The 18,802-nt window shown below is 38.6% G+C and overlaps 1 protein-coding gene across 5 annotated transcripts in view; it reads left to right on the forward strand.

Moving 5' to 3' along the window:
* MYO16 (myosin XVI) overlaps positions 1 to 15,298 on the forward strand; it is a 733,911-nt gene extending 718,613 nt beyond the window's left edge. For all 5 annotated transcript variants that reach the window (XM_049867507.1, XM_049867511.1, XM_049867508.1 and 2 more), the window contains exon 35: positions 14,668 to 15,298. In XM_049867507.1, the coding sequence (XP_049723464.1) occupies positions 14,668 to 14,895 (228 nt within the window). In that variant the 3' untranslated portion in view covers positions 14,896 to 15,298. The remainder of the gene's footprint in view (positions 1 to 14,667) is intronic.
* Positions 15,299 to 18,802: the final 3,504 nt, after the last annotated feature.

Below are 18,802 nucleotides of genomic sequence, written 5' to 3' on the forward strand. Positions count from 1 at the left end.
TGCCCTCTGTATTCCACCAGGAGTAATTACCTTCATAATGTATTAGTCAATTACTGCTGTCTTGCTAGTGACTTTTTAATATTCATGTCTGTCTAAGCATCTTTATTCATTTAATTTTTTATGCATTTATGCATTGTTGCCTAATTTGAATGGAAGCCCTTTGAGGGGCCAGGTCATATTTTGTGCATCTTTACAAGTCTTTTAAACCCGTCACGGTATCTTCCCTTTCACGATTATTTAAAGCACATTTGCTAATTGGTTAATAAACAAGGAAAGCTTATTGGAAGGCAATATAATTAGTATGCAAGAAGATACACTATACTCAATATACTGGAATTTGCATTCTGACTATACCACTGACTAGCCACGGGACTTTGGAATTTAAAGATGATTTTTTGCATTTACAAAATGAGGTTAATACTTAGTATACTTATTTCATTGGTTGTATCAAGTAGGATGATAACATGTGAATATACTTTAAAATTATAAAATGGTATCATGAAGATGATATTAAAGATGAACCTCAAAAAAGTTATAGGATTGTTCATGCAGAGAACTTCTATATTCAGGCACACAAACTGTTATAGAATTAAGGGTATGTTCTTGGTACATCTGGTTGGACTGAAGGGGTCTATGTGAGAATGGATGATGATGAAGATGGAGTATTCGTTGTGGTCAGAATATGTAGGACTTTTGATAACATACCAAGGCATATGGACTTGATTTTTTAAGCTGGGAGAAAGAAGTGGCATTAAGATTTTTGTACAAGCAAATGTTATGAATGGTTTAATCTTTGGAGAGATAAAATCCAGTAGATTGATTGCCCTCAACCAAAAAACAAAAACAAAAACCCACTGCCGTTGAGTCGATTCCAACTCATAGAGACCCATATGCTCACAGCAACCCTCAACAGGGCTGAATTAAAGAATGAGGCTCCCTAAACACTGATAATCTGTGGCGTCCCCTCTTCTGCTCACTCACGCATTGGAACGGCATATGTGAGTTAGATATATACATGCATATGATTTGAACTGCCAACATTTTGATTAGCAGCCAAGCTCTTAACCAATGTGCCACGAAGGTTCCATATACATGTGTGCGTGTGTGTCTTAGCCATCTGTGATTTAATTTCTTTTTAAATGTGACTGAAATATTAGTGATTGAACACAAAAGTGACATGCCATTTTAGTGGAATGAGATGAACTGTATTATAAAGTCTTTAGCAGATGCAGGGTACTAAGATTTTTACTATATACCACATTTTCTGCAAGAAAATATTTCACATATTATACAATGAAGAAGATGAGTCAGTGAACTTAATTGTTTCAACAATCTACTTAAAATTCTGTTGATTTCCCACAAAGAGAAATTTATTTTCACCAATTTTGCTTTAAACAGCTCATACTTCAGTTTTGCTGCTTGTTTTGTAATAACTATAACCCAAATAAGTGCTATAATTATAAAAATAATTATATTATAAATTATAAAAATAAGTGCTATAATTATAAATGAACAAATGAAAAGATGTCGTAAAAGAAAATGTTGTGATCAGAAAATAAATGTTACAATAAATTACTATATTTTATTATTACATAGATCTTTCATTCGTAATATGTTATAATTAAAAACATTTCTATTGTTCATTCTCAGAAATTCTTCAATGATTTCATCACAATTAAGCTACCAAACAATATCTACTTCCATACATAATAAGGATAATGAATCGAGTCTTTCTTAAATCATTGTTGTAAGCTGAGGGTTTTTGAGTCTCTTTAGGGATGAAAACGAGCATTCTGTTGTACAGTTTGTGAGCATAAAAGTTAGGAATATGTGCAATGCAATTTCAGCATTGGGAAATACACATGGTATTTCATCCTCTGTTATGGAATCATACATGTCTACAGGAGTAAAATTGTCTTTTCTGAATCTATAAACTTAGTTCTCATGTAAGAATGAAATTGTCGCACTCCTCCGTAAAGGTTTGTGTTTAAGTCATCTTGGTAAGCCTACACTGATTTCTTATATGCCTTCACGCATTCTTCATCAGGTATATTCACATTGTTTAAGAAGGTAAATGTATTTGAAAGAAGTTCATACACTTCCACCCTTATGTTCACGCATGATTCAAGTATGTCAATGATGGTGTAGTATATGGTTAAGCACAACTGATCTCTGACACTCAATACTTCTGGAGCACTTCTGTCATTTACTTCTCTCTTTTTAATGCTTCTGCAAGATGGTAAACCGCTTGATAATCAGTACTTGATAATATTTGTTTTATTGTGTTTTCAAAATCTTCTCTTAAATTATCTAAAAACCACATTAATGACTGGTAGAAATCTGTGAATGTCTTTAAATTTACTTCTGAATCTTGGAGAGCTTGACTAGCCCAAGGAAACTGCTGCAATATGTTATTCCACATAACCAACATAAATACATACTCTAGTGTTTGCATTTTGTTGGTGATGTTTTCAGCTTCTCTTTTGGTATCTCCTTTTTGTGTCTGGTCTTCAGCATTATTTTCTAAGGCATCTAGAATCTGAGTGTACGATTCCAGGATTGCACTCATTGCTACAGCATGTGCTTCCCAACATGTATTAGAAAGACATTTTAATAATCAATCATTGCCTAAATATGTTTTAATAACTGCATCCCAGTAAGTAGAGGCAGCAAAAAATGTGTAGAATGGCTGAACAGTAGAAAAAAATCAGCTGCTTCTCAACAACAATCTACTGTGCTGCATCCTACAAGATTAAGTGAATGAGAAGCACATGATATGAAAATGGCATATTCATTGCCTTCTAAAATTTTCTATCCCATGTCCTTATAACACCCTGACATATTGGCCACATTTTCATAGGACTGGCATTTGCACTTAGAAAAATCAATTTTGCAAACTTCACATAAATAGTGAAGTACTTGATTTGTAATTTCTTCACTGGTATGACTTTTTAAGCTAATCATGTGATAAAAGGAGTCCTGGGTGTGCAGGGGTTAAGCACTCAGCTGCTAACTGAAAGATTGGTAGTTTGAACCCACCAGCCACTCTGCAGAAGAAAGATGTGGCAGTCTGCTTCTGTAAAGATTATACGCTTGGAAACCCTATGGGGCAGTTCCCTATCCTACAGGGCCACTATGAGTGAAAATTGACTCAAGGACAGTGGGTTTGGAAATGTGATAAATCACTCAACAAGTTTTCCATCTGTTGGAGATACGTATCTTCAAACAATACTTAGCTGATCTATATAAGAAAGATGAGTGGAATCTACAGACAAATTGAAATATAGAGCTGTACTTATTTCACTGAAAATAGTTAATAGAACTTTATCACTTAATAAGTTTTTTAATTCTTCACATGTTATTTTAGACATATACGATGGGTTGCCTTTTCCTGTGTTACCATGTATTGAGATGTGACCTGTTAAAAATCGATCAAACTGAGCAACAAGTTCAAGTAAACCTCAGAAGTTTTCATTTTATGGGGACCCAAACACTTCATTTCTTTCTCTAAAAGATAGTCCACATTCAGCAATTTTTATAATGACAATGCCTTGCAAAATGGCTTTCCAATACTGAAGTTCTTCATTAGTTTGTTTACCACTTCAGGAGTTAAGCCAAAACCATGCCTTCAGTTTAAATACGACAACATGCAATCTCTGTGAATTGAACTGTTTTCATGTTTATCAATCATATTCCAGTTGCACCAATTGCTAAATCCATCATTAGCAAATCGAGAATTAAATGATTTAGGTCTGAATAGTTTGCAAACAAAGCAATATACAGAGCCAACTGATGGGGAACACAGTAGCCACACCCTCTTATAATTTTCATCATTAGCTTTGCACCCTAGAAATATATTCTGGCTACAGAACCTTGCTTGTTTACCATCCAGAAATTTTTAACATGAATTTTCAAATGGTACACTTAGATGCTGACAATCACTTGGCCCTCTTTTGATCAAGTAGCTTACATCATTAGAAGAAAAATTATTCTGCAAAGCAAGATCTGTATTTCTGTTTTTAAGGGGTCTGCAGATTTGACAATTTCAGATTCAAAAATAGGTTCACTTTCTACACCATTATTAGTATTTTATTTTTACTACAGCAAGGAATGGGGGCAGACTTTGGCACAAATTTTGTTATATTCGTATTGCTACTAGTAATTTAAGCACTAGCAGTGCTGGTACAACAATTTGCAGCCATTAAACTCAAAGGAAGAAGTCTCTTCTGATTCATTATGTTTTAAAAAGGAAGTTAATTTTGAATTTGTCTTTAGGGATTCACAAATCCTTTTCTTTTTATCTTCTGTGAGTTTTCATTTTTGTGCCTCACTTAGTTGCTGCCTTTTCATTTTACCTGGATCTAAAATTATGTCACTTTTTAAATTTGGTTCTACCATAGCAAATAAATTTGAATAATTGAAACTGAAATTCATAAAACATGTAAAATTTATAAAATAAAATTTACATTCAAATTTGGATGTTAACATAAAAATTTATGTTTGAAAATTAGTAAGTAAAAAAAATTGGTTTAGAACATGTAATTTTGTTCTTCTGGTCTGAGATAGTCAGAAGATATAGCACTTACAAGGCAGCCAGAAATAATTTCATTCATTTGCCATAGTGTTTGTTGGCGGGCCTTTCACAGATCTCCAAGAGTGTTTTTCACCTTGAAGTAATACTTAAAACCTATACACTCACTTTTCGTTCTTTGAGACTGCGTCTTTGCAGTTCGTTGGATTACTGCTGATCCCAGTGGGGAGAGCGATCAAGAAGATGTAAATACAAGAGTATGCTCAATCTGAAGACACATTTTGGTACACTTTGGGCAGGGCCAAGATGCATACGAGTCATGTTATTCTAGTGTGCTGGCTCTTTCTTATGTGGTTGATGAGAGAGAACTGAATGTGAGGTTATACCCAATTGGTCCGAAATGAAAAGGAAAATAAAATTATCATATACAACATTTATAAAATGATATTAATTTCATTTAGCACCCTGCCAGTTCACTTCCACTGTGGCGCTTGCTTTTCCTTGTGTCCTGTCTCCTCGGCATTATCTATGGGTCTTTTCTTTAGGTAACTGATGCCTCTGCTTTGTTGATGCCCAAAGCACGTGCTTACCTTGCTTATTGGGTAATCCATTCCTGGTCCTCAATTATACCTTTAGATATTTTGCAATAAGCCTCGCATATCATTGCAAGAAAAAAATTTAAAGGAAATTTTAGCATTCCTACTTTCTATGTTCCCCATATAACGTTTCTGTTTTTCCACGTAGTCCTTGGATTTGAATCTTATTTACTCTAAATATGTGCTATCAATTTTTGCTACAATCTGCTAGCCACTTAAACAGCTATGTTTTTTAAATGTGTTGAGGTGAGAGAACAGTGCTTATGTAAAATCCATATTCTGAATGCCACAAAATAATTACGTTGTATGATATATGGCCCAATTGCAAATTTCTATTTTATAACTTCGAATTAATATAAACAAACATGTACATTTCACTCATCATAGTCCATTTTTATTCATACTTATGAACTTGTAAGGCTAAAATCAGCAGCAAAATAAATACGTCTATTTAAATTCTATTCAGTGGGTGCCAATATAATGTTACTTATTATAAAAGTAATGAATAGTTTTTTATTAAAAAAAAGATCAAAGCATACGAAGGAGGTAAAAATTAAAATCTTTCTCCCCTCCCTCACAGCCTGCTATTCTCTTGTGGCTCACAGTAGAACTTCTAACATACCTTTAAGGGATTTTTTTTTTCCTTTAATTCTTAAGTGAACAAAAGACAAGGGAAAAAAAAAAAAAACAAAAACTAAAACCCCAAGAATGAACTTAATAGGATTGTTGTATAAATGCCTAGTTCTACATGAGGAGGGTTCAACCGTTTTCTGCCCAAACCACAAATGTTTTTGTTTTCAGATAATTTTCTTGATTTTTAGCCAAGTAATAGACAACCCTTTAATCAAAGACTTTCCTGCATCCCATTGTTTTATCTTATGCGGCATCTTTAAGAGCTATTTAGTTTGCCTTTGTTATTACAGATTGTGTTTTTAAAATATCATTTTCTTACCCTTTTTTTCCCCAACATCGTGTTAGCAATGGGTGGTTACGGGATTTGCATTTGAAACACTAATATTCACTATATTCAGTCTGCCAAGACACTTCGTTCTTTTAATTTCCATAAATGTCACGAAATGCCTTTTTTCACCTCTGGGTGAATAGTCAATAGAAAAATCAATTCTGTGACAAATGAACGGCAACATGATTTTGCATATGAATTATTTAACAAAGGCTATTTTTATCCTAGAAGGAAAAGACCATGTAAAAATCAGCAGTGAGTGATTATATTTATTAATACTATTCATGGAAAGGAAACCCTGGTGGCATAGTGGTTAAGAGCTACAGCTGCTAAACAAAAGGTCGGCAGTTGAAATCCGCCAGGCGCTCCTTGGAAACCCTATGGGACAGTTCTACTCTGTCCTATAGGGTCGCTATGAGTCAGAATCGACTCGATGGCAAGGGGAACAGGTAATTCATGGAAATGCATTTTCATGGGAAGTGAAGACAATTTATGTTTTATTTTTTAAATGAGTTCACCTCTTACGACTCTACTAATGACACGATGGGAAGCTATTGAAAATTAGTAAATAGATACATAAGTAATAAACGGTCACTAAGCCTTTAAGCCTTTAGATAATGTTGTGTTTCCTCTCTGTTGTGAAAGATTTAGTAATTTTTGACCCTTGAAAATAAGTGAACTAAATACTCATGTCCCACTCTGGATACAGGACTTCCATGAGCTGGTTCTTTATATGTCTTTATAAAAATCTGTCTTCATACTAATTTTGGACATTGAGTTGGAATCGACTCGACGGCAGTGGGTTTGGTTTGGTTTTGGTTTAGACATTGAATGACACGAGATAGCTCCAAATGGAGTAGGAAAATGGGAACAAGATTTATGTCTTGAGCTTCTAAATATCAAATCCACAAGATTTTATCAGTAACAGGATAAAACCTTTTCTATTTTTATTTTTTGTAACCCATCATCTACTGAGTTATCAAGGCAATCATCAACAATGCCTTGAGTAGCACTGTTATTTCCTAAGGATTACTATATCTGTGACAGGAATTTTCTTGTTAAAAGCCTGCTGAAAGAAAGGATTTTGCTCAAGGATGAGTATCCCAGGCCATAGGGAAATGGGATTGGATCATAACCATTTATATATCTGGTCACGCTTGCTGGGAGCTGGAAATCTGGTGTTCAGTGTCGTCCATATTTATTGAATGTAAATGGCTTAGCCTTTTCCTTATGTAATCCTTTCTTGGGATCAGAAAGAAGAATGTGATGCTGTAGGGTGCAAATAAGGCAATACTTTAGGTTCTCTGTGAGAGGAAGTCGTGCATTAAAACTGCTGACCAAGCCTTAAGCACAGCCCACGTGGTGGTGACTCTCTGATGATATTGCCTTGGCCTCTGACGGTTGTGAAATGGAAACATTTGTCAGTTGCTTTGAGGGGACAGATTGTCCCAGCTGACTGTAAGCTGTGACTTTCTGCTTTCTCATTACTGAATCGTAAGTGGCCTTCAAAGCTTGAAGCTTTCAAATCTCTTTTGAATGTCAAATTTAAAAATAAAAATCACAGAATAATTTCCAAGTATCCTACTAGATCCTCTCTCACATGATATTATTTTCAAAGACGGTTAAACTGGCAGACTTTTCTAGGAGCCTAAGTTTTGTACCTGTTATAGGTAGTACCGTTTTTTCCCATGCCGTCCAAAAATGGTCATTCTGGGCGTGGGATAAACTTATTTGTGTTTATGTAGGGCCATTAATTTCCCACAGTGCTTTCATTTCACATTACCTGATGTGATCATCAAGACAAACATAATTCAGCAAAGTTTAGGAGTTTTCTCAAGTCATAGAGCTAACAATGATGAACAACCCACATTTATAAGGAGCCCTGGTGGCCCAGTAGTCAAGAGTTCGGCTGCTAACCAAAAAGTCGGCAGTTCAAATCCACCAGCCACTCCTTGGAAACCCTATGGGGCAGATCTACTCTGTCCTGTAGGGTCACTGTGAGTTGAAATTGACTCAAAGGCAACAGGCTTGGTTTTTTGTTTGGTTTTGGAGCCCTAGTGATAGAGTGGTTAAGAGCCCGGCTGCTAACCAAAAGGTCAGAATTCAAATCCACCAGCCGCTTCTTGGAAACCGTATGGGGCAGTTCTACTCTGTCCGCTGGGGTCACTGTGAGTTGGAATAGGCTCAAAGGCAACAGGTTTGCTTTGTTTGCTTCTTTTTTTTTTTGGCTACTGTTTTAAGGCATTCTTTAAGTGACTTGCAAGTATTACCCCATATAATCCTCACCAAATCGTTATGAGGTAAATTATTGCTATCAGCCCACTTTGCAGATGAAGAAGCTGATGGAGGAGAAGCTAAGTTCCTTGATTAATATTATACAACAGTTAGTGGCAAATTTAAGATTCCAATCCAGACAATCCAAGTCCAGAGCCTGGGCTCTTGAACTGTCGTGTTTGCTCCATGATCAGCTTACAACAGTGATTTCTGTTTCCCTGTAATGAAGTCCAGTGTTGTTACTGGCACTTGTCTACATTTCTAATCAAGTCGCTTGTAAACAACCCTGCTGGTCTGTTCTTCTCCCTTTTCCAATTGTTGACCATCTTATTTCTCAAATTTCAGATCAAAGGTTAAGCCTTTCATTACTCTAGCCCATAAAGCCCCCTTTCCCAAGAATCAAGACCACTCCTCTTTTCACCCCACTCATGCTCATGCCATGTTTTAAGGCACTTATTATGTGTTTTGCATGTCTAAAAGCTACTTTAAAAGCAGAAAGTTTTTCTTCTAGCACAGAGTAGAGACTGGTACAACATAGGCACCAAAATGTTTGTAGAGTGTGCGACATTTTCTTCCCCAGTTACAACACTATCCTTCTGGCTCTGAAAGCTAATAATTTTGTGTATGAAGACTATTATATAAAAGATTCCAGAAAAGCCAATGAATAAATGAATAGTTGCCTGGAATGGTGACACCGGGCAGGGATATATGTTCTCAAACAGTGGAAAACATAGTTAAAGGAGACCAATATGGTGCCCCCCCCTTTTTTTCTTCCTAAAAACATCAGCATAAATTGTAGTGGTTAAGTGCTACAGCTGCTAACAAAAGCTCAGCAGTTCGAATCCACCAGGCGCTCCTTGGAAACTATGGGGCAGTTCTACTCTGTCCTATAGGATCACTATGAGTCGAATTCGACTCGACGGCAGTGGGTGATTTTCTATGAAACCAGGTGACTCCAAGCTCATATTGCTAGCAGTATCCCTAATCCCCAGGCCATTTCTTCTTTTGTTGGAAAAGATACGGTTCTCTTTCAATATCAAAACTAATTTTTTTCTTACAAAATTATTATTGCACTGAACTCTTTTTACCGACAATATTTAATTTATTGTGAAATATCAATCATGGCAAGGAAGCTGTGAGGATTTTTGTTAATACTTATCTAAACAAACAAAGTTGTTGCCTTTAAGTTGAATTCAAATCATAGTGACCCTATGGGACAAAGTGGAACTGCCCCATAGAGTTTCCAAAGCTGTAAACCTTTATGGAAGCAGACTGCCACGTCTTTCTCCTGCAGAACTGCTGGTAGGTTCCAACCGCTGACCTTTCAGTTGGCAGCCAAGCGCTTAACCAGTGAACCACAAGGGCTCCTCTTACTTATTATCAGGACATGAAATGTCAAGGGTGGAGAAACTCTGTTTTAAATGCTTTTTTCAGTGTTCGAGAATATTTTTAAATAGTTTTTATCGCTTCAGTATTATTTGACCTCCATTTAAATATTCATAGTTGCATTTGTTTGCTGTTGTTAAATACTGAGACTCTTTCAGCATCAATGATAGATAGGATTTTGTGCTTCAGAAATTTAAATAAAGCAGATTAAACATTATTCTTCAGGGATACTGTCCTCACTCGAACCGCCAACCTTTTGGTAAACAGCCATAGCACTTAACCACTACACCACCAGGGTTTCCCTTCTAATCTTACTTCTACTTATTATCTCAAAGGTAATAAATTTAAACTCTCCTCTGACCTCCACTTTGTAAAGGTAGTGGTCTATCGTATATCTTTACACATTTCAGACATCTGTGAAATTTCAGATTTTTTTAAAGATCAATAACAGAAATATTTTAGCATCTCATTTATGCCACTCAGGCATCTATTCTTGAAAACTAAGGTGCATCTGACCCAAGCCATGGTGTTTTCAATTGCATCATATGCCTGCGAAAGCTGGACAATGAATAAGGGAGACCGAATAATTAACACCTTTGAATTGTGGTGTTGGCAAAGAATATTGCACTGTCAAAAGAATGAACCAATCTGTATTGGAAGTACAAGCATCGTTTCCCCTGTCAAGTCTTTGCTTTCAAAGCTCCTCCAACATTGTAGGAGATTTACTCTGCTTTTGGCCTAAGACACTGACTTCTTACACAGTTGAAGAACTCAGCAAATGTCCCGTGGAGAAAAAGAGCCATGCATTTGAGCGTCTTCACATTTCCAATTTGTTCCTCTAGTCCTGTTCAACTAGAAAATGGTTTCTAGTTATTCTTTTTCGTATAAGAGGCTCTCTAGGCCCAAAAAACAGCCTAGAATTTGCAAATCCTCCCAGGGAGTCTTTAAAAAAAAAGTCTGCTAATTTCAGTTCACCTTGGAAAAATTCTCCCGTGTCTGGAATTTTAGTTCCTCTGCTTCTTTTCCAGAGCCTTCTAATGCTTTAAAAATACAAAGTTTTGCAATTCATGCATTGTTTTTGGTTTTTACAGTGGGAGCACTCACCTACCATGACCTACTGCATCTTATCCAGAAATAGAAGTTCCTTGTTTTAGTCTCTAAACAGATCAAGATAAAGTTGCATTACTGAAGAAAGTATCTCAAGAAAGTTGTGGGAAAATAATCAGCTGAGATGGTGGAGATATTCTTACATCAATCAAGCGTTCTCTCATAAGAATAACTGTGGGGACAGTAGATTTCACGGACAGTGACTACCTGCTGTGTGCCAAGGAGCCTATCTACACATACTCTACATTCATAGACTGAAGCTAAATGTAATCACTACCAGCATACACTGATATATATTTGTGTTGCTGATGAGTTGATTGCAACTCATAGGGACCCTATAGGGCAGAGTAGATCTGCCCCATAGGGTTTCCAAGGAGCAGCTCGTGAATTTGAACTGTGGACCTTTTGGTCAACAGCTTAAGCTCTTAAGCACTGTACTACCATGGCTCCTAGGATGTATTAATGGAGGAAAAATATAACTATCACTAAAATCCCATTTAGAAAAATAAGGACAGGAAACAGAAACATGATATTAAGGACGCTGGTCCTTACCATATATTGGATCTTTCTGGGCAGCAACTATAAAATAAATAAGCAATGTGTGGTAACGGTTAATAATACAGACTCTGGAGCTGGACTGTCTAAGCTAAAATCCTGGTTCTACCATTTTCTACATGGATTTGGGCAAGTTATCTAATCTCTCTGTGCCTCCGTTTTTTAAAAGGCAATACCTACTTCATAAGGTTCTTAGGAGGCTTAGCCAACTCCATGTTTGTAAACTGATTGTAAAGTTCCAGACACGTATTTAGCATACACATTTCCCGCTCTACTTTGTTGTGGCTCTTCCCTGATTTCCCTGACAATAGAGACAATCTGGAACCCTGGAGGCACAGTGGTTAACAGCTCAGTTACTAGCAAAAAGGTCTCCAGTTCAAATCTACCAGCTGCTCCTTGGAAACCCATGGGGGACAGCTCTACTCTGTCCTATAGGGTCCTTATGAGTCAGAATTGACTCAATGACAAAGGTTTTGTTTTTGTTTTTGTTTTTTGGTTTAAAGACAATTTGACTTCCATAGCATCTGCCCATCAGAAGAATTGATTTCCAATATCATTCTGGTACAGTCTGGGAAATTAGAAACAATCAAAAATAAATAAATTACAACGGTGATGACAACAACCACCTGTTAATGGGGCGGTACTGTTTTAGGTGTGACATACCACCTTGGATTGACACCTGGGGATAACTTTAGGAAGTGAGCAGTCACAGTCCCGTTTTCCAAACTTTGTCTCTCTCTTTTTTCCTGGTTGCCTATAAATTCAATTTGGGGCACTCTTTTAACTAATAACCAACCCGAGAAATCTAATTATGCACTCTGTATATAGAGCCCTGGGGTGGCACCAAAGGTTAAGCACTCAGCTACTAAACAAAGTTGGTGGTTCGAACCCACCCAGAGGCACCTCAGAAGAAAGGTGCCTGGCACTCTGCTTTTGTAAGATTACAGCCACTGAAAACCCTATGGAGCACAGTTCTACTCTGACACACCTGAGGTCGCCATGAGTCAGAATCAACTCAATGGCAACTGGAAAGAAAAAAAAAACTCTAGATATGGATTTGACTTTCATGGCTCTGTCATTTAACACCATAATGAGGCCTCTGCCCATCCTTTTTAGGCTCTCGAGTCCTCTTTTTGTCCCATACTCTTGGGGTAAACTATAGGTTTGGGCAGCAAGGCTGATGCTGACCGTTTTAGAATTGGACCTAGAACACTGACTACTTTTCTGCATTCAACTGCCTCTTCCCTACACCGGAGATGAAACCATTTACATCTTTCTTTGTTTTATGTTCTTTTGTTTTAATTGAGAGGGTTCTGACCGTGGAAGTGGCACTGGCAAAAGTAATAGATGCTTTGGAGTGGGATTAGCCATCGTGTCTCCTCTGAGTTCTTCCCAGTATCCCCACTCTGATGTCCAGAATCTCATACTTTTGTAGTCGGCATGTGACTTTAGGACCGACAGAAAAATTAGATTCTACAATGTTCTGCAGTCCCAGACTGCTGGCTGCTGGCAGAAAGGGATGGGCACAGCATCGCTTGTCACGTCCTTCTGTTCATTTCTAGCTGACTTCTGTGAGTGAGCACAGACTTAAGGGTACCCTACTGAAGCAAGGTTTTCACTGGCTAATTCTTTTCAGAAGTGGACTGCTGGGCCTTTCTTCCTAGCCTGTCTTAGTCTGGAAGCTCAGCTGAAACCTGTCTACTGTGGGTAACCCTGCTGGTATCTGAATACTGGTGGCATAGCTTCCAGCATCACAGGAACAAGCAAGCCCCCATAGTACGACAAACTAGCAGAAGAGAAGCTGGACTATATGAAGAAGAACAGGGCATCAGAGTATTGAATATACCCTGGACTGCCAAAAGAATGCACAAATCTGTCTTGGAAGAAGTACAACCAGAATGCTCCTTAGAAGCAAGGATGGCAAGACTGCATCTTACATACTTTGGACATGTTGTCAGGAGGGATCAGTCCCCGGAGAAGGACATCGTGCTTGGTAAAGTACAGGGTCAGCGGAAAAGAGGAAGACCCTCAACAAGATGGACTGACACAGTGGCTGCAACAACGGGCTCAAGCATAACACCGATTTTGAGATTGGCACAGGACTGGGCAGTGTTTCATTCTCTTCTGTATAGGGTCGCTATGAGTTGGAACTGACTCATCAGCACCTAACAACAACAACAACTGAAGGAAGAAGTAGCCAACGCAATTATGTGTTCTGATGCTGTGCTGCCAAGGCTCCTAAATCCCCAGTATTTGAAGGCTCAGGGTCTGAGAGAAAACATACAGGCACTAGTTTAGCCCACTGCTTAGCTTTACTACCACAAAATAAAGCTTGGGGCCAGATACCACCAACTAGGGTGGAGGAATTCTCCAGCACAGCTACCCTGCCTCCATTGAGCTGGGTTTATGTTTCGTGCCTGTCGCTTGCAGCACCTAACTCTTGGAGGCAGTCTCTATGTTGGCATGGTACTACATATTGCATAGGAGTGGCTGGTGGATTAGAACTGCTGGCCTTTTGGTTAGCAGCCAGAGCTCACCGGAGCTCGCCATAGCTTTTAACCACTGCGCCTTGGGTTAATGTATTTGGGGTCAGGAGTGGGGTCATATTGCCTTAAATGACATTTGATTAGTAACTGTGTAGCTAGATGGAGGAGCACTTCCTAGAATGGGGTGAAGCTTGAGAAATCCAGAATTATGTGTTACGGGCAGAATTAAAATTGCGATAAATGCAAGAAAGTACAAGATGTGGTAAGAATGTACATCATAGAAGGCAAAGGGAAAACAGACATTTGATTCTTTCTTGCATAATCTAAAGGCACATCACATTGTAAGGACCTTGGATGGGGCAAACAATTTGAGTTCAGTGATCAACCAAAAGAGCAGTTTGAAATCCAGTGGTGCCTTGGGAGAAAAGCCTGGTGATCTACTTCCAGAAACTCAGCCATTGAACACCCTGTGGAATGCAGCTCTCCTTTGACACATGAGGTTGCCATGAGTCGGAGTCAATGGATTAACACATGCTAAACAGTGTACCTCCTTCCTGAGTGTTTTTTTATGTTAATCATTTTAATTCTGCAGTTAACAGCGAAACTAGTTTGATGCCATTTCCAGAGGCAGTAATGCCAGGAGGTTTGAGAGTAAATGCTATTCTTTTTAGCCCCAGCTCAGCCCTGTTACATCCAGGTATTGCTGTCACGTCTCAAGCTCACTCACAATATTTGCTGTTACTCCCTCTCTCTCTCTCTTTCCTCCAACAGGTAATCCATCAGCTGAGGCTTTCCGAGAATGAAAGTGTGGCCCTGCAAGAGCTCTTGGACTGGAGGCGAAAGCTCTGTGAAGAAGGGGAAGACTGGCAGCAAATCGTTCACCACCCTGAAGCCAGGGGCCCTCCCCCGCCTCCTTGCAAGAAGCCCACTCTTCTGAAGAAGCCAGAAGGGGCATCCTGCAATAGGCTTCCTTCAGAGCTCTGGGACACCACCATCTGATGTGGCCTGGATCGCAGACTCACAAAATAAAACTGCCTAGTGGTTCCAGGCTGCGCCAACAGCAGGCTCCCTTCTGATACATGCTGGGTCCTCCCTCCATGCATTTACACAAAAAAAAAGCACAGGACACAGAAGTCAAATATACAAGATTCCCTGTGTGTATGTGTGTGTGTGTGTGTGTGTGTTCTTTCTTATCCATTTTGTGATGATACACTCTGATATCCAGGCTCCATGTTTATAGGGCCGTGCTGCTTATAGGTGGCAAGAGAAAAGGCTGGCAAATGTGCATGAGACCAGAGAGGGCAACGGAGCGTGCAGGAAAGCAGTCAGGTCTGTACACATGTACAGTTGTTTTTATAGAGTTCAACAATGTGTTTCTTGTACTTCCAGCAGGTTTATTGTAATAGGCTATATGAGTACCTATTATTTTGTTCCTTTGTAGATGTTTGTGTTTTATCAGAATTACAAATCTCATCATTATTCACATGTTTATTACTGTATTTTATAACTTTATGCAATCAGTGGTGCTCCCTTTCTTCAAAATACAGATTAAAAAAAAAAATCATTTCTAGAATTTTTTTTTCTCCATTTTTTTTTTTTTTTTAACCGAAGGTACCTGACGATCTCCAAGCTATGTTGCAGTTTAGCTTCGTCATTGTCAGCCCTTGCAGATGTGTGGATTGTATCCAATGCTGACTATCCGATGCTAGCTCTTTCTTAGGCTCTGTGTTTCTGGATAAGTGGACTGTGAACTGTTTCAGTAAATTTCATCTCCGGATTTCAGCACAGGCTACGGGGCATTTGGAGGCACTCAGTCAAACGTGTATAGCTTCACATTCATAGCTGTTTGTGTAGAAGGGTCGTATTCGTTCAAAGGTATAAACAATACAAATAATAAGCTGCGACTTACTGGTTTGAGCAATAATGGTTGCAGCACAAGACGGCTGTCCTCCCAGAGCCACACTGCATGATTCGCTTGCTGTATTCTCAGCCCTGCTGTAATGCAATGGCCTGTCTTATTGATGTGCTCCCGTTGGCTGCCAGGAAGCTCCGAGCACTGACATCCATTGCATTGTGTCTTGCTACTTGGAACGTTTTCTTCATACCAGCCTTTAAAAAGTTACTGTGCCAATAAAAGGGTACAACAACTTTCTTCAACTGTTTTGTTCATTTTTTTATTGGTGCTGTTGTCTTTCACGAACGCTTTTGTTTTCTGATCAGATAAACAGGGGCAATGAAGTGACCTCACCAAGCCTCCCTGAATATGTTCTTCTTCACAGCATTCTGAAACCTTCAGACTCTAGTGGCAAAGGGGCAACTTGACTGACACCACCTAACAATCACAAAAGAAGGTGTTCTGCCCTGCCTCCAGCTTGGCAACATCAGAAACTCCCTCCCTGACTGTTTCTCTCCTATCTCCCTGATTTTTGGAGTCCCTGGGTGGTGCCAACAGTTAAGGGCTGAGCTGTTATCCAAAAGGTTGGCATGCTTGGGTCCACCCAGAGGTGCCTTGGAAGAAAGGCCTGGTGATCTACTTTTGAAAAATCAGCCATCAAAAACCCTATCATGCGTAATTCTACTCTGACACACATGGGGTCACTGTGAGTCCGAATCGACTCGATGGCAACTGATTTTTTTTTAACCCCCAGCCGAGAAGAAATAGAAGAAGCCAACTTTCCACTGACACACGGCTTCCTTGGTTATACCTGGTACAGCTCTCTGCATATTTAGCCCCTTAAGGGCCTTGATGGAGCCCTGGTAGTGCAGTGGTTAAGAACTCAGCTGCTAACCAAAAGTGGGCAGTTCGAATCCCCCACCTACTCCTCGGAAACATATGGGGTAGTTCTACTCTGTCCTATAGTGTTGCTATGAGTCGGACTCGACTCAATGGCAACGAATTTTTTTTTTAATGGCCTCAATTAAACATTTGAATTTCTTTTCCCTGCAATATATTAATTTATACCAGAGTAAAAAGGAAACCGTTAAAGCATTGCACCGTGTGAAAACGTGTTTCAAATATCCAGAGGCAGTAATATGGAAAGTTTTGTGGTGAATACTATCCGTCCACCCCAGCACAGCACCTTTGCATCCAGGTGAAGCTACAACATTCCAGGCTCATGCTGGGTATTTGTCGTTGCTCCGTAACTTGCTGCGGGCTTGCTACAACTGTTCTAAGTGCTTTGAACATACTGTTCTAAAACTCACCTATTCCTACCAGGTAATCGTTATCATCATTTACTGATGATAAAATTGAAGCTCAGAGCCTTAACTAAAACCGTTTTTATGTTTTCAGAGAGCACAACACTCTTAACTATGACACCAAACCCAAAATTTTTAACTATGACATAGAAAATTCCAATTTATTATATCAAAATATATCTTTAAAGACTTCAAATTAAGTTTCCTTTTTCGGGTACATAATAACAAACCAAACCCACTGTCCTTGAGTTGATGCTGTGTGAAACTCTGATGAAGGACTGTGACAGGGAGACCTTACATGAAGTATGGGATCCCAAGCCCCATGTAAGTACAAATACACTACTATTAACTCAGTCATATTGTTAAGGCCTGCATAGTTGTTGGCTGAACATAACATCTTGCCTGCTAGAGACACTACGAGCGCCATGAAATATTAAATGTGTTCTCTCTCTCGTGATCACTCTCTCATTGAACCTTCATTGACCTCTAGGAACTAGAAGCCAATCTTTGTATGTTCTTTAAAACACAGTCTCCTAAGTAATTAAGGTTTCGTGTTCAGGAGTCCCTGGGTTGTGCAAATGGTTGACTGAAAGGTTGGAATTCAAGTCCACCCAGAAGACTTAGTGGTCTACTTCCAAAAAACCAGTCACTGAAAATCTTGTGTCAGTTCTGTTCTGACGTACATACATGGAGTTGCCGCGAGGTAGGAGAATCATTTCAACGGCAAGAGGTTAACTGTTATTTTCTGTTTAGTAGTTCATTTACTCTTCTGTGGAAAGAAATTCAGGTACGTGCTCATCCCTGCTTTAGGACTATCTGTATCTATTCTACTCGCATGATAAGGAAATCGGCAGAGACCCGAAAGCATCCTGTGGCAGTAGTAGTAGTATTGATAGCTGTACTGATACAGGGTAGAGCCCAAGCCTGTGTGTGTAATAAAAGTCTTCTCAGAATGGTTTTCAATGATTACATCAACCCTAAGAAAATAAACATAGCCGCTATTCAGCAAGATAAAGCACTGGAGTGCCAGTCCACATAAACAAGATACCAACATTATGCATGCATGCAAAATATTAGTGTTATTTTAATTGCCAGCGGGCCAGAAGGTATGAATTAAGATACAATATTGGGCCTTCATCCTTATGCTTTACAATATAATTGGCAGGAATTATTACCCTATGTTCAAATACTGCCCAATGCTATTGCATTTTTTAAAAAATGCTTTAGGCGAGATCACTAAAAACTACTATTGAAGTGTTTACAGTGGCTTGCAATGATTTAAAATGTATTTTCTGGGGTGGATAAATTTGTAATTACCATTCGTAAATAAGCAGTATCTAGCCTAGTAGAATCATACTTACATAAATCTACCTAATAAATGCAACAACCAATTAAAAGCTTAGATTTGTAAATGGACTTCACATAACAGCTTTACACAACTTGAACAAAAAGTGTGAGTCCCAAAATCCAAAGGGATAGACAGGCTTCTGTCAAAGATCTACTGCTGTCAATTTCTAACCAGACATCGAGCTCATATCCCTAGAAAAGACATGAGGTTTTAAATAATAACACCTCCATAGTGGAGCACATTTCACTCACTGGCTATAATTCTATCCTGCTATACTTTTCAAATTTTGAAATTTATATTTCTGGTGGGATGTAAACAAAACTGATTTCTGTTTAAATCCTTATCAGAAAAGTTTTGATA

The sequence above is a fragment of the Elephas maximus genome, chromosome 23 (genome assembly GCF_024166365.1).
Source record: "Elephas maximus indicus isolate mEleMax1 chromosome 23, mEleMax1 primary haplotype, whole genome shotgun sequence".
NCBI classification, from domain to species: Eukaryota; Metazoa; Chordata; class Mammalia; order Proboscidea; family Elephantidae; genus Elephas; species Elephas maximus.